Genomic DNA, 17,511 nt, shown 5'->3' with positions numbered 1-17,511 from the left:
ACATTTATACATGTATTTGGTGATAATCTTATCATTTCAAAGTGCCCTCTAGTAACAATTGATCCTATAGATCAGGAACGACAGATTCACACATACATCATACAACATACAATATCAACAAAGAATACAGTGCATACTTAACAATATATACAACTCGGCAAAATTATACAAGACATAGACTAATACAGGTGATAGCTCTAAGGTGTACTTGAGAGGGAACGATTAGGAACCTAGATGGAATGGTTCTAGTGGTTATGGTGTGATTGACCAAATCGTATCCAGGACAAAGATGTTGAGCCGACGTACGTTTCGGTGAGAATCACCTTCCTCAGGGCCAAGGACAAAAATACTAATAAACAAGTGATACAAATATCTTAAAAATGTGAGGGCAACACACAAAATTCTGAAAAACAGAGAGGTAAAAGAAATTTCAGTATCATAGTCTCATTTGATTTTTTACATTTTTACATCTTAGTTTTTATCTATGGCATCATATATGTACACATTTGGCTACTTAGTAGTTTAAAGATATTAATACAAGCTCATAGTTAGCTGAACATCTTGCTAAGTGAAGAATAGGTAGACCAGAGACGTTGTGAGTCCACAAAGTAAGGAGATAGAAAGCCAAAATCCAGAGGTATGAGCCCAGTAGGTCTAAATCTCTTTGAGTGGTGACTGGTAAAGTGCCAAGAGCATGCAGTGCCTCTAAAGTTCTGTGGTAATGTGCTGTAATCCCATTTTATGAAAAGATGTATATAGGGTTTACCTATGATGTAGAAAATCTTCTAATGTAGATGTTGGGGATTCTGGCGGGATTCTTTGAAGTAGATACTGCAAGATTAGAATACGGAGAGTTTCTTTAATATACTGCTACAAAGGAAATAATTATACTGCTGGTGTTGTTTTTGACAAATACCTCAAAGGGGTTTCTTTATTGTTAGAGCCACCCGGGGAACTTCTCTGAGTAAAGGAGTAGTTTCTGTGTAAATACATACAAGTATGAAGGTAAGCGATAAGCTAACCAAGCTCAAAGTAAAATTATGACTGTTAGTAGCTATATTACCTGTTAGCATATACGGTGTATTGATGGTAAAAACTTGAGTTGTTTGAGTTAGGGCGCCATGATCTATATAATGAAATAATTAGACATATAGATGACGATTTGGGAAATGTGACTAAAAAAACGGCACACGTAATGTTAACAGAAACTGTTCACTGGTTAAGAGCTGTTCTAATGTGAAGAGACTTCGTTGTTACAGTGAAGCAAAGAGGCTTGAAATAATATGACTCTCAGAAACGGTAATCACCATAAATAACGCCTCTTTGCTTCACTGTAACAACGAAGTCTCTTCACTACTCCTTTACTCAGAGAAGTTCCCCGGGTGGCTCTAACAATAAAGAAACCCCTTTGAGGTATTTGTCAAAAACAACACCAGCAGTATAATTATTTCCTTTGTAGCAGTATATTAAAGAAACTCTCCGTATTCTAATCTTGCAGTATCTACTTCAAAGAATCCCGCCAGAATCCCCAACATCTACATTAGTAGATTTTCTACATCATAGGTAAACCCTATATACACCTTTTCATAAAATGGGATTACAGCACATTACCACAGAACTTTAGAGGCACTGCATGCTCTTGGCACTTTACCAGTCACCACTCAAAGAGATTTAGACCTACTGGGCTCATACCTCTGGATTTTGGCTTTCTATCTCCTTACTTTGTGGACTCACAACGTCTCTGGTCTACCTATTCTTCACTTAGCAAGATGTTCAGCTAACTATGAGCTTGTATTAATATCTTTAAACTACTAAGTAGCCAAATGTGTACATATATGATGCCATAGATAAAAACTAAGATGTAAAAATGTAAAAAATCAAATGAGACTATGATACTGAAATTTCTTTTACCTCTCTGTTTTTCAGAAGTTTGTGTGTTGCCCTCACATTTTTAAGATATTTGTATCACTTGTTTGTTAGTATTTTTGTCCTTGGCCCTGAGGAAGGTGATTCTCTCCGAAACGTACGTCGGCTCAACATCTTTGTCCTGGATACGATTTGGTCAATCACACCATAACCACTAGAACCATTCCATCTAGGTTCCTAATCGTTCCCTCTCAAGTACACCTTAGAGCTATCACCTGTATTAGTCTATGTCTTGTATAATTTTGCCGAGTTGTATATATTGTTAAGTATGCACTGTATTCTTTGTTGATATTGTATGTTGTATGATGTATGTGTGAATCTGTCGTTCCTGATCTATAGGATCAATTGTTACTAGAGGGCACTTTGAAATGATAAGATTATCACCAAATACATGTATAAATGTTAATTTGCACAGTGACAATGAAATGTATTTATATATATGAGTCTTTAAAATCAATTTTTAAGAAAATGACAAAATAGTCTAAATAACAATTTCTCATGTTTGAATAATATCTTAAGGATCTTTCTTTGGCATCTCTTTACTAATTATTAGGATATATCCATTGTTGAAAGAAATATAGGCCCATCTAGAGGTTCTGTTTCTTTTTGCTTGGTTTGTCTCCCCCCTCTGGGCCTCAAAATATTTGGGAGAACTCTCTCTTTTCATATCAAAGGAACATGTGGACCAGCAATTTGTAAGTTAAGATTGGACTGGTTCTGTGAAATGCATGTGATTCATAGGGCATCTCACTGGCAGAATTAACTAGTATTGGCCAAACACACTGGTATATATTTATGGTAGAAAATGGATGGCCCTGTTTACGACTCTGGTGTCCAATAAAGAATACCCAATAGGCATAAATACATTTACTGCTACATAATGGGGCAGCATGATTGGCTATGATTAAACGGTAATAAAGTGCAAGCAGTGGGTGGATAGTGGCCAAATCAATGTGTGGTTTGCAGCAAGAGTTTTTGAATGCCTAGAAACTTGTAACTTTGTGGATATTCACAAACTCCTCTACAGCCCATTCCTACCCTGGAAATGTTCGGCAATTTGCTTCCGCAGTGGGTTTGTGAACATCACAAGGTGAGAAGGGCAATGGGAGAGGGTTTTTCCATGGGGGAAATAGTTGTTTCTATGAAGAAAACAATGTGCATTTGCACAGCATGGTTTCCTTTCCTCGAAGCATACTTATGCCCTGCATACAATTACACATTGCAGAAATACACATTCACGAAAATTGCACGACATTGCCAGTAGTATGCTAGAAAATCAGTGAATAGCTTATCTTTCCAGGCCTACTGCCTCCAATGTCTGTGGATTGCAAAAGCTAGTAAATCTGTGTCTTTAAATCGCAGTACGTTTACGGGTCCTCATCAAAATCAATAGATCTGTCAATATTAACATTGTATTCATCTCTCATTCTGGGCCCGTGAAGTCCCTGCCTTTTTATGCTGCAGACATCTGCTTCTTTTTTTGATTTGTATGTTTTTACTCTCACTGCAGTGACAAAATGTACAACTTCACAACTGTTTTGATTCAAGATATCCTTTCTTTAAGATATATTGAGCTCTCTCACTTCTGTTGCGTATCCTGGGCTGTTTCTCCCAGAAACGTATGTGTTTGTAAAGCAGGACAGATCTGTCGGAATTGTGCATCGACCCACGATTCAGGTATCAAGCTAAAAAAAGTCTCACCAATGATAGAACCTCATTATCACACTGCAAGTGCTAGGGGGTATCTTCAGGAAGGGTTTGGATTGGTAAAACTTGTCTCGTTCCCATCTGGCATATTGCATCTGCATATCTCTCACTCCTCTTCACACTCACCAGATGCTAACATATTAAGGGCTGAGATGTCGGTGACTGTGCCAGCCCAGCTTCTTCAGTTCCTTACCCCACTCAGATAAGTCATCCCAAAATATTCTGCATGTTCTTATCGGTGTTTGCAGAAAGTGTGGGCTAGTTCTTTTTCACATATTCCAATTGCTTGGACTTGTTTTGTCCCAGGCCACGGTGGATGACGGCAGGTTCACTTTACCAAGATTCCTGTTAGCGATGCAAGGCTCTGCTAGATATCAAAACCAAAAAAAGAAGTACCGACGTGTCTCATCATACCTGCCAGAAGCAACATATAAAAAACATCAATGTTTTCCTGACCCTACAATTATGCAGAATAGTTCATAAAGGAACACCAGGATCTGAGAGACAAATAGCATTCGCTCCACAAGCGGAAACTCAGGGTGTATGTAACTATGAAAAGCATGCAAGAGAGACAACAAATAAGTCCAGCATCTGAGGATAGCAGGTGGGTTCTTTAAAATCCCTCAAACTCACATGTGAGCCTGAATATCTTATTCAAAGGAAATACTGGGGTTATAAGAAAGTGAATTTATAGTAAATTGACATTTCTGATGAGCTGCTTACATGTCTGTCCCATAGTAGGATGAATTCAAGCTAGTTTGACTGTATACTATATTGGCTACATTGGACAAAGATAGACATTTATTTGTGTGCCAGCATGTCATTAAACACATGAGAATATATAACTGCTGTGGGTTTTTAGGTCAATACAATGAAGTGTAGGCTTGACAAAGAGAATCTTTGAGATATTCACAGAATATACATAGGTTAATACACAATTTAACAAATGTAGATCCATGGCTATCTATTCATTCTTTGAAAAAGATTCAATATTTTCAACTGTAATCTTTCTTCCGAGCCATTTAACAGATCTGGACAAATCCTCGTGGCATTTGTCCCTCTGGATTACCTCAACGACTAGTGACTTCTTTGGATGTAAGTCGATATACAAGCCACTGCATTCATTCCAAGAAAGAGTGTCCTTCTTAACTTTTGTGGTTACTGTTAAGAATGATCATTGCCCCTACAGTTACTTTGATTGATTTACCTTCCATCTAATATGCCTTCAGATTCATAATTATTTAGCCCATTCCATGATTAGCATTCCGAAAGTGCAAAACGATTATCATACCTATAAGTAAAATGTCTCCTGGCATTCTGATTGCACCTTCTGCTCTATAACATTAATTATGATTGATTAATTTGGAGATGTGTACGGTGCATCTTCCTGATTCCACTACATCCTTGGTGCATCAGTAACGAGGAAGTAAGGGCATGATTGCTGGAAACGATTTCATTAAGAACTAGGGAGTTTTTCTCAGTCGTTTACTTTGAGGATAGTGTCACTTTAAGCTGGGGATCATACTTTGAGAAATCGATTCCAACACACGCTGGCCGAAGCAGAAGGTTTTATGGTGTAAAGTCGCTTTTGGATACCATACAGGCACATATCGTGCTGTATTGAAAGACACACATTTAGCATGTTACTAGTTGATGCATTTGTGGGTAAGTTAGAAAGTCCTAATTATTACTCAGGCATTAAAAAGGAAGCACTAAACTGTCGACACATTGCATCCCTGGTGCCACACCCCAGCATATTTAATAAGCTACATAGAAGAGGCATAGTTGAGGTCAGTTGAGAAATAATGGCAATACATCCTGTTACTATTTTGCTTCAATGTTCAGATATCAGGAGTGATAAATAGGCGAAACACTTTGACTTCCTTTTTTTATAATAATGCACGGTGTTTAACAAGCAAGTTAAGGATGAGGACCTATCTGGGACTAGAGGTGGGCTGAAGGGGAAAGACTATAATTTATATTTGAGTAAATGTTTTTTTTCATGGGAAGGCATTGAGTGTGAGGAAGCACTAGACCATTTGAATTTCCAGTGCTTTCTATCTGCCACGTCTGTTGTTGATGTGTAGGAAATGTTGCCTGTCTTCCAGGTAGCAGTGGTGGAGGAGGATGTAGCTGCAGATTGCCATGATAATTAAATGTATTCCTCAGGGGTATAGAAGTACGCTGATGAAACGTTTTAATCACTACTGTATTTAGTTACCTTGTTTTTAAGTTATCTTTAAAATTTTTATATATAGTCTTTACATGAATGCAATCATTCCAGATCCCGAGAAACCAGCAGAGCTACTTTTCAAGAAGTTCGACCAGTTAACACAGTGTGCAGCGATCATTCTTGTAAGACTAGATACAGTAATTCAGACAGTTTCTCCCAATTAGAAATGGTACTTCCCACGTCACTACTGGCTTGCCAACTTATTACTTAATTGTTTCCGGTAACTCACTGTTCAAAACTGATGACAGGAGCAGTGACCACAATTGTGCATTATTCTACTTGTCCACATTTAAATCCCAATAGATTGAGTTTATCAGTTCTTTTAGATGATGCTCACTGAAAGTGAAGCTTTTGCATCCACTTTGTAATCTCACTACTAACATCATCTTAAACATTGATCATGTCATCTTCATCTATTTGATCAAAGTGCAATGATATTCCCAAAAGTGTGGACTTTCTCCAATGTCTAGACCCAATATTACTTGTATTTGTTTATTGCTCATGTCACAGAAGTATCTTTCTGCAGCGAGAACACTAATTCCTGTTGTTTGTCATACCTTTGATAGCTCTTCTGCTTCTCTCTATATCCACAAAGAACATCTCAATGTTTCAAGATGGTAGAATTACATTTGAACAAGTAAACCCTTCTGATAACATATCAGTTTCTTTAATTGCGTTTATATCTCTTGTGAACTTGATAATGTAAAATTATTTTAATGTGGTCACTTGCTACATGTGATACTCTGTGTTTACATTTCTTGACAGCTGTGTGTACATTCAGAAGCAAAACGTACATTAATGGAGAGAGAGAAGCTGTGTATTCCAGCACAGGAGCCTGTGTTCTCTATGAATGCAAGGTAAGGTCACTGTACTCTAACAATACACGGTATTTCAATTGGTAGAATATTTTTCAATTGCTTAACAACCTACTTTACCATCGAAACCTGCTCTGATTTATATAGTTGGTTATGTTTACAGGTTATATATAGGATAAATAAGAGGTCTTCATCCTGTGAGGCACGACCCCCAGGGTGGCTGTGGAGTCCCGTTTTCAATAAAGAAAGTCCTCCTGAGACGACTAATTTTGCTCCTTAATATGCTTCATCTGAGTCTCCTGTGCTGTGTAAAGCTTTCGTGCCAGGGTACTTGGTCGCCTGAAAGGAATGCAAATGCGCCCTATTAGTTAATCTGCAAAGTGAAAAGGGTGCATGGGACCCCGCGAATCACTCCAGCCTTTGTGATGACAAAGTTTTTTTCCCCCAGTGGTACTGCAAAGAGTTAACAACTGGGCTGTGAAGTGCTTGCTTTTAATCCTAACTGTATTTATACAGTTCTTTGTACCTCTAAAGAGGTGTTGATGGGACAGTTATGTCAAAAAGAATTGCTTTACATACTCCCTGGTATAACTAAAATCTATATTTTGGAAGCACCATTTTATCATAAAGCTATTTACACATTTTGTATCAGTCTATCTTATACTGGGGCCGATGTACGACTATATTTTGCGTTCGCATAGGTGATTTTGGCCCCTTTGCGACCGCAAAAAAGGTCAGCCCAATGTACTAACCCTATTTTGTGGGTCGCTAATCAATGAGCGACTCACAAAATAAAGTTAGCGGCTCACTCTTGGGAAGGGGCCTGCCAAGGGCGTCTCTTCCTAATAGTGAGTCCATAACCTATGTATGAATGTTTTGCAGTCGCAAAACACTCGCAGTTTACCAACGTTCTCAGAAGGGTGGTAAAGCACTCACAGGGACCACTGCCTGCCCTTGAAAAATTAAATGAAATGTTTCATTTTTACTTTTGAAATACATCCCATTTTCCTTTCAAGGAAAACAGGCTGCATTTAAAAAACACAAACTGCTTTATTGACATGGCAGTCCCAGACATGGTGGTCTGCTGACCTCAGCAGGCCACCGTTCCTGGGAGTGTCAGCCATTCCCAATGGGGTCGCATATTGAGACAGCCTCATTAATTTTCATGAGGCATGCAACTTGTGCCCCCATTGTGAATCGCAAACAGTGTCTGAGACACTGTTGTACATTGGATTTTGCAAATCGCGACTCTCAATTTTTCGCAATTTGCGAGTCGCAAAATCCAATGGTCGTACATCAGGCCCACTGTGTGTAATGCAATGCAAGTAAAAATAATGACTTAAATATTCACAGTACTTTTATGTCATAGATTGTGACCTCATAGCACTAAAAATACACAAGTCACTATTCTCCACTGCACCAGCCAAAATTGTATTTTGGTACTCCCTGATTACACAGAAACCTTTACAGTGCATTAACTAATAGAGGTTTCATAATGTACTACAGAGCATTTCCCACTGAGTAACAACTTTTTAATTTATTTTTCATTTACGTTGCCCATTATTTTAAATGTAGGGACATGAAGGTGAAAGACATAAAAAAACGTACAGAACATTTTGGAACTTATTTATGAGAGGCTTGCGCCACCAGAGCATCAATTTTATTGACCCTCCGGCGGGGCAAGTGTCTCAAACATACCTATTAGACGGCGCAAAGTCAATGTACATGGCTTTGCATGGCCTTATAGATATGGAGTAAGACAAAGCAGAGCCAGACACTGTGTTGCGTTACTCTGCATCAAGGAGGTGATCCATAGGCGTTGCGTGGGGGTTCCATGCAACACCCGTGGATTTTGATGCTGCCCCATATTTACAAAATCATGAAACCTGGGGCAGTGCCAAAAATGTACGCCTCCCCAGCGGAGGGGAAACACTTTCATTTCTCGCTGTTTTGTTCTCTTTTCATGTGTGCTGCATTCTGCATCTCACATAGAAAGAGGAAAACGCCTCTTGGGATTGTTTTTGTGAAGGAAGGTGCCCCTTTCTGCACAAAAACAATCTTGCCTATGTTGGTGCTAGGCAGCAATCTGTGCGCCAACACAAGCGGAAAGGAAAGGAGTGCACTGTATTTCATAACTAAGGTGCATTCCTGCTCTTTCACATTGGGGTAGGGCAGCGCCACAAGAAGACTTGCATTCAGGTAAAGACGCCCTCAAGGGATGACCCCTATATGAACAGAATAATCCCAAAAATCGTAGATCACGAGAAGATCGCAAGATAAGAAAGTGATACACCTGGAATGTGAGAAAAAGAAAACAACGATCACAGTGGAATTGAGGGATAGTCCCAACCTTTATTTACAAGAAAGAGAAGCAGTAAGTCCTTCACCAACTATTTGAAAAAGAAGACTATCCATATGGACTTACTGGATAATACTGAACTCAGTTATGTGTTCCAAAACTGTAAACAACAGTGCACTAGATACAATGGTGTTCTGAAAATCTAAAAGAAAAGAATACCAACGTTATTGTTAATAATCCCTGTGACATTAGCTCAAATAAAGGGGTTATCAAAACACACTTGAACCTATGTCCTGAGAATGGTTTTATAGATGTCTTCATACCAAAGACTGAAACATCGACATTATTTACCCATTTTCGATTTCAGTAATCTGTTCGGACTCATACAAGAGATGTAAAAGAACGTTTGAAATGGGCCAAGGCAAATGCATGTAATGTTAAGAGGTATATATGAATGAATTTCCATCTCAGTCACTTTTGCTCTTGTGTGACTTGTAATCTGTACCCTTTTTAGGGCTCGCTGCGAAAAGCGCGCGAAAGCGCGCTCTTGCAGAGAGAACTATAGCTGTCAGCTCAGCCGACAATAAGGGGCGACAGGAGCTGGCCACGCGCAGCATTTTCCCACAGGATTATGAAGCACGCGTCAGCTTCTGCATTGGAATGCATGGGCAAAAGAATCCGATTGCATCGCGCGCCTCGTGAACAGTTCCTTTGGAATGCAGGGGGAGTCTACAGAGGGGCGCGCGACGCTGTTCATGAGGCGCACAGCGCTGATAAGCAGACTGGTTTACTATACCTTTTCATATAAATTTGAATCTGCTTAATAAACACCTGTGCCAAAATGTGTAGTTCTGTGAAATTTTGTTTCTTTCTTGCATTAGATTCGCTGTACAGTTCATGAATTGATTTAGACATTGGTTGTAAATAAATCACTATTTAGGGTTTAACTCAATGTATTTTTTGAAATTATAGATAGAAAAGAATCCCTTGTGGGCATCTTTACCTGAACGTACATATTACTAAAGCCTCCAAGGGTCTATTGAGTTGCCCATTTTTGTGTGTGGACAGAAGACTTGCGGCGCTGCCCTACGCTAAGTCCACACAAATTAGGCCCTTTGTTTTTATCTATACCTCTGACCACGCATCCATGCTCACTGACCTTTGGTTGGCTAAACACTGTTTAATATTATTTCTCCACCGTAAAAATGATTTGTTGTGGGAATTGGGGGCGTTTATGGTTGTCAATGATGAGGAGTAGCAGGTTCTAGACATTTTTGTCAGGAGGGGGTCCTTACGCCTAAAAAATTTGACAAGGGATCTTGGCATCAAAAAGTTTGAAGACCTATGTGCTAAAAGCATTCAGAAGTCATCAGAAGCAAATTTTTACAAAATAGTGTTTTTAGGTCTGACGTCATCCAAATCTTTTGATTCTACACAAATTATAACACTGATTTACCTAAATCGATATATGTACAATATACAGTCTTATGGCGGCTTCTAAACACATCATGTGGGGTGAGTACACATTGAGAAATATATGTTGAATTACAATCTCTTCAAAAACTATTTGTATTTCAGGTCTAATAGAAAGCAGTTTTCATTATTTTTAGGTAATTTATTTCAATAAAGTTAGGTTTTGTCCATATTTATTATTTTCAGAATTTAAAAAGGTCTGAGAATATAATTTGTAGTATTAAGTTAATGTGATGGTAGATGCTCAAAATGTACTGCAAATTTCAATAACCATAGGGTTTCCCTCCCATCCACCACCATTTTCTCTTATATTTTCTTGTAACCCACTTTAAGGGTAAGACAACGTTGTAGCACTTGGCTGGTTAAGAACTAATGCAGTACATAGAAAATATATGTTACCATTGTTTTGCAGTTATACTTTTCAATTATACTCCGCTCTCTAGGAAGGCACTTCAGTGCCGTACTATAGCAAATCTGTCTTTTCTGCATAGCCAACCCAGAATTTTCACCTATTTATGGTGCCTATTTTTGCTGGCGTTTGAACTCAGTAAGCTTTGATTGACATATTCAACTTGCCTACAAGTCCATAGTATATACGGTAGTAAATACACCCAGCGCCTGGAAAGTAAGTGCCACCTGTGGACTGCCCCACCTATGGTTCTAAACCACAGGATGTCCCAAAAAATAGGGTTCAAGACCAACCATGTGTAGCCTGAAAGCAGCAGCCTAAAACCTGTGTCAATTCTGTCAAAATTACCTTTTTGACAGGCAGGAATACCAGCTTTTGAATATTAATAATACACCCATATGTTGACCTTGTCAGCCACAAAGTAGGGTGCAAGAATTTAGAAGTGGAACATGTGTGGGAATAAAGTTGGCATGTGATCTCAAAAGCAATTGTTGCTGGCAAGGTGGTACCTGAATCCTAGAAAATCCCAAAGTAAATGTTATAGACTTTAATGTGTAACTTTTGTCAGGAAACAGATGTAATAGTCATTCAAGCACCATTATAAATATTTATTAAATGTTCAATTCATTGGTAATGTTAGATTTTTAAATAAATATCCTGGAAAAGTAACTTTTAGAAAGTTACCTTTTCCATGCCTGACACTCCTAAGCCTGCCCGCAGCCGCCCAGCAAGTGTTTTGATCTTAATTAGGCATGACAACTACTCCCAAAGCAGAACAATAGATTAGGCATTGTGATAGGATGGATTGTGTTTGGGGCATATGATCCCTATCAGTTCAGGATTTTCAGTTGTTGTGTATCTAGGAACTTTATTAACTTGAAAATGACAGATGTGAGGCCTGTCCATTCATAGTTAAGTGTAAGGAGAGACAATGAGAAGGGAAAGCCTTTGTCCCCAAGCCATCCTTAGAAAGGCCGGCTCCCAACTCAGTGAGAGGGAAGCTACCCCCAGCACTGGTTTGTAGTGGACACAGTGGAAGGGACTGCTCATTTCCCTGACCACACATCTAGGTGAGCACAAGAGCTCTGCACCAGAAGGCAGGGGTTTCCCATCTGAAATGTATGTGTGAGGGGCCACAAGAACACTCCCGCACATATAGAGCGCCATCGGTCTTACAAGCGAGCATCTTTGAAATTGGAAACGGGTCATTCTTAAACGTGGTTCTATACGATGTCATATTGGTGTCATATGTGCATGCCTTGTAAGATGTACATCTAGAGAACCCTTTTCTGGAGCTAAGCCAAGTTTTAATGGTGATCATTTCTGAGCTGCTTTTCACCAAAGTGTTGCCCATCAATTTTGCTTTTCTAAAGGTGATGTTCGGGATTTTAGCACATCTGTCACCAATCACATGATCATTGCGAACTAGAACCCATTTGTGATTAATAATCTTGTATAATGTCTGATGTTGCGGTTGTAAGTCATAATTAATCTAGGTGATTCATTAGTTTGGATACTTGGGGTATCAATGGCCTCAGTCTTTCTCGCTAAAGCATCTATTTGTGGAATCAGACTAGTTTTTTTAATTGCTTGGTTAATCATGGCAATAGAATAGCCTCTAGCCAGGAATCTATCCCCACTATCATTTTATGCCTTAACAAAGTCCTCATCTCTGCTACATATTCGTCTAATCCGAAGCATTGCCCCAAAGCGGATGCTGCTGATTAGGTAGCCAGGATGGTGACTAGTCGCGTGAAGTACAGTGTTGCCAGCTGCAGGCTTCCTGTGTAGCCTAGTTTCAAGTTTAGCATTATGGACAAACACTTGTACATCCAGAAAACATACATCTTCCTTACTTGTAAGGGCAGTAAAGTGCAAGTTAAGATTGTCGTGGTTGATCTGATCAATAAAGTTAAGTGCCTGCTCTTCCATGCCCTTCCAAATAAAAAACAAATCATAAATAAATCTATACCAGTGAGATACGTGCTTTTCCAATATGTCGGCATATTCCACCTTGAGGACCTGCTCCTCCCACAGTCCCATGTGGGGACAGGCATAACTAGGGGAGAAGCAGGCCCCCCATCACTACTCCCTTAGCCTGGTGGAAGATTTGATTATAGAATAGGAAAATATTGTTATCTAGACATGTCATAATCATGTTGAGTAACATTTTGTTATGGTTGTACATGTATATGGGCCTAGTACTCAGAAAGTGATCACCACTTTAATTCCGTCCTGATGGTGGATACTAGTGTACAAGGACGAAACACCTAACGTGACCAATACATTATCTGAGTCGCATACAACTTTACAAATTTTCCTTGCGTCTCTGGTTGTGTCTTTTGTTTTGATTGCATTTCTTGCTTTCATCACTCGAGGGCACAGGCAGTCGACTTCTTGGGCCAACGAAAGCTTTTGAAACCCCAATTGTGTAACTTGGCGGGTTTGGTCAGTATCCGACTCGCTTTCAGGTACAGAACTGAAGACATATGCAGATGTCGATACTTGAGCCATGGCGCTTGTACCAGCTTGCGGATGGCAGCAGGTGTTTGATTCTGGTGAGTTTTCACAAAGTCATACTTCTTAGAGAAGGTGAACACTTGACTGTTCTGGTAGTCAAGTTTATCGCGTTGGAATTTGAATGCCTTGCATTTTTTTATGACTTTCTCCTCTTTTTGGAGACGGCTTAACATTTCCTTTCAATATTTATTAAAAGCATCCGTTGCAGCAACCTTACTAATCTCATCGTTTAGTTCATCAATCTTCATTTGTAGATCCGCAATATCATATGGCTGAGATACCCGCCACCCCCTCTCAACACAATCCCCAAAGGAGGGAAACCGGAAACAGTTCTTGAAGTTTTTGGAAGAGGGAGGGAGTGACCCTCCCGGCCGTATTTATTAAAACAAAAATTAAAAACATTATGTTAATGTACAATTTCATTACCACATTGCGATGTTTGGCTAACCTTAACAGATTCTCTAATACAGAGGTTCTCCTAGCCGAACTAACATCCTACAAAACATTGACTTGAAATTTTGAAATTGTACATCCTAACGTTTAAGGGCCAACGGCAAGGTCGTAACCGGTGTCAAGATCCCTAACAAGAAATACCCCCCCCCACTTGGGAGGGGCGACAGGACTGAGGCGTACCTCAAGTGCCACTACCAATTTCCCTTGACTTGACGGGGGCACCAATAAACTCGACGCCATTTAAAGGTCGTTCGAGGACTCGTGTGAGGTATCTAGAAGGTAGCGTAGACCTCCCCCCAAACCCCACACAACTTACCACATCTGCCGTCGCAGACGTCACTGGCCCCGGGAAATTCCCCAGGAGGGGGCTGTAACCCCTCCTACACAGGAAGGGGCCTTGACCGCCTTTCCTTTTCTTCCGGTGACCCATCCTTAGAAGGGACCGCCTCCCCATTGAGGGGCCAATGGCCACCTCTCCCGAGCGCTCCCATCCGTATTGGGTGACGCCCACTCATAGGGATCTTCCAATTAGTGCTCACCGATCATGACCTTACCGCCCGACCGAAATAAATACGACAATGCTAACTAAATTACTAAATGACTAACTATGAAAGGACAGTAGCAACAACCACTTTATTAAAAGCATGCTTACTGCTAAACACTAAAGCAAAATTACTTTATTTGCACAACAATAACACAAATTGACCAGACTTTATTGCATACTCAAAGTCATCACGATAATCACCATAACCTGTAAACGAAAATCAGAGTTTAGCCATCAAATTTTTATTCAGACATTATGAAAACCACTTGCTGTCTTCAGGGGCTGGTGGGTGGGTCAAAATTGGCTCTTCGTTCCGTCTCGAGCTCACGTGCAGCGAGGAGGTGCAGCTTCAGAGCACAGGAACAAGAGGATGCCTTCGGGTCTTGCGTCCCCTTTTATCCGTCTTCAGGGCGGGCGTAAACCCGCCCCTGCCTGCCCCGAGGGCGTGGCCAGCCGCGTCAGTGTCTAGGCCAGCCCACTCTAGGGCGGGAAAAAGCGCGCCCCGGCTACGCCGCTTCGGGCATACCAGCCGAGACACGCCTCCCGCCCAAGATGGCTTCCCGGGGGGATCGTGGTACTCCGCCATACGTGCGGGGGGACCGAGTGGTCGCCCCTTTCCATATGGCTGAGATACCCGCCACCCCCTCTCAACACAATCCCCAAAGGAGGGAAACCGGAAACAGTTCTTGAAGTTTTTGGAAGAGGGAGGGAGTGACCCTCCCGGCCGTATTTATTAAAACAAAAATTAAAAACATTATGTTAATGTACAATTTCATTACCACATTGCGATGTTTGGCTAACCTTAACAGATTCTCTAATACAGAGGTTCTCCTAGCCGAACTAACATCCTACAAAACATTGACTTGAAATTTTGAAATTGTACATCCTAACGTTTAAGGGCCAACGGCAAGGTCGTAACCGGTGTCAAGATCCCTAACAAGAAATACCCCCCCCCACTTGGGAGGGGCGACAGGACTGAGGCGTACCTCAAGTGCCACTACCAATTTCCCTTGACTTGACGGGGGCACCAATAAACTCGACGCCATTTAAAGGTCGTTCGAGGACTCGTGTGAGGTATCTAGAAGGTAGCGTAGACCTCCCCCCAAACCCCACACAACTTACCACATCTGCCGTCGCAGACGTCACTGGCCCCGGGAAATTCCCCAGGAGGGGGCTGTAACCCCTCCTACACAGGAAGGGGCCTTGACCGCCTTTCCTTTTCTTCCGGCGACCCATCCTTAGAAGGGACCGCCTCCCCATTGAGGGGCCAATGGCCACCTCTCCCGAGCGCTCCCATCCGTATTGGGTGACGCCCACTCATAGGGATCTTCCAATTAGTGCTCACCGATCATGACCTTACCGCCACAGGCCGGATAGTTGACCGGCTATCCGGACCCCCCACAAAGCTCCTACCTAAAGGTCATGTTTCAACGTTTTTAACCATGCTAAGAAGTCTCCTATGAGTAACTCATTCCCCACCCGAGACAAATGCACACCATCCCCCAAATACATACTGTCATCACTAATACAGCCATGCGAAATAGAATGCAATGTCCCGGAACGGAACAACCTACTCACTTTGTTATTAAGCTTTCTAACAGAATGATTCAAAGCAGGAATAGAAATAGCCCCCCGCCACACCTTTCGTGGGATCATATGGGACCACGCAATTATGCACCCCGGAACTCTCCTCGCCAACCAACTTACAGTGGAAAGCATTGCCTCCAGGAGAAGTCGTCTACCGGTGGTGACTAAATCATTGCCCCCCAGGTGTACTATGACTATAGACGGCGGTGACCTCGTCCGCCCTAACAAACCCTCGAAAAATGTTTGAAACTGGTCAATACAGAGACCGCCTCTTCCGTAGAAGGACACCCTGTACCCGTATTCCCCAGCTACGTGAATCATGTCACCTGCTTTGAATACGTCCGCGGCACGCCTCACGTGTGAGTGGCCCACGACCCACACCTCCTTTTTCACAGCCGGTGATGTCTGACCGCTGGCCCGGTGTTGGGTCGACTGCATAGTCCGCCCCGCCTCGTAGGCTTGCGCAACTGAAAACCAAACAAAAACAAGAGGCGTGAGTACATCATTACAGCTTCACAACATGTGTAACCGCACATACCTCTTATAACAATTGGAGGACCAACGCCCCACTCGTTTCACTTGTTCAACATTAAGACCCCTAGCTGTAGCTTCTGTAGCAGCCCCTATCCGAAAGGAATGGGTCCCAAACTCGCCCGGGTTCAAGCCCGCGGCGGCAATTGACATCGCAAGTACCCGCTGAAACTGAAATTTCGTCAGTGGGGTGGCGTCCGCGTGTCTCAACAAGGTCCCCCCCCCATGATGCCACCCTTCGTGCTAGGTAGTCTTCTAAACACTTTACTGGACACATGGAGGACCCGGGAATCCTGCGTATGATTATGCAGTCACCCATCCCACCTTGATCGGTCTTGGACCTGACAAAGGAGACAGTCATTGTCTCTCCTCTGATCTGAACATGTTCCTGGCACAAACCCCCTGTCACATCTTGTTTGTTCCTTGCCACCAGTTCGCTTATCCGCATCGCCCCATGAAATGCCAGCGTAAAAGCGGCTCGGAACAACACTGCCTCAAACTGAGATGAACATGTGGAAGGGAGTGTGGCCAACAACTGGGCCAACCTATCCAAACCTATCGGGCGCCTCTCATCTACTCCGCGACCCTCAAGGCGTTGCCATCCACGCAGCGCTTTCTGTACAACGAAAGACGCTGTCGGGTCCTGGATACCATGAGCCCTGGCAACAAAGGAAATGGCAGCACGATGCCTCTGGGCCGTAGCCACCAATTTCCCAGCCCTACGTAAGGACATCAGAAAATTCACTACCCATTCCTCGTGGCCCCACAGCCCCTCTCTATCGGGCCCCAAAAAGGCTAAATAGGATCGAAACGCCCCTTCATATGCCTTCCTCGTCCTTGGTGCTAGACTCTCTCCCACGAGGTGACGAAGTTCGGGGCACCGAGAGACCAGAGAGCTTCGGGAAAGGGTGCCGGCTCTGGGTCCGCTGTGGGAAGGAAACCCGAGAAAGCCTGCATATGAAAACGAGACAGTGCATCAGCCGCCTGGTTCATTACCCCCGGGACATGTTTTGC

The 17,511-nt window shown here is 42.0% G+C and overlaps 1 protein-coding gene across 1 annotated transcript in view; it reads left to right on the top strand.

The window, feature by feature from the left end:
* NELL2 (neural EGFL like 2) overlaps window positions 1-17,511 on the top strand; it is a 1,025,546-nt gene that overhangs the window by 501,530 nt on the left and 506,505 nt on the right. Inside the window, exon 10 of the mRNA XM_086919530.1 lies at window positions 6,632-6,723. Coding sequence (XP_086775656.1) covers window positions 6,632-6,723 — 92 coding nt within the window. The remainder of the gene's footprint in view (window positions 1-6,631; window positions 6,724-17,511) is intronic.

Source organism: Lissotriton vulgaris, chromosome 1_1 (genome assembly GCF_964263255.1).
Source record: "Lissotriton vulgaris chromosome 1_1, aLisVul1.2, whole genome shotgun sequence".
Lineage (NCBI taxonomy): Eukaryota > Metazoa > Chordata > Amphibia > Caudata > Salamandridae > Lissotriton > Lissotriton vulgaris.
The sequence above is the reverse complement of the archived record's forward strand: the minus strand, read 5'-3'. Positions and strand labels throughout refer to the sequence as shown.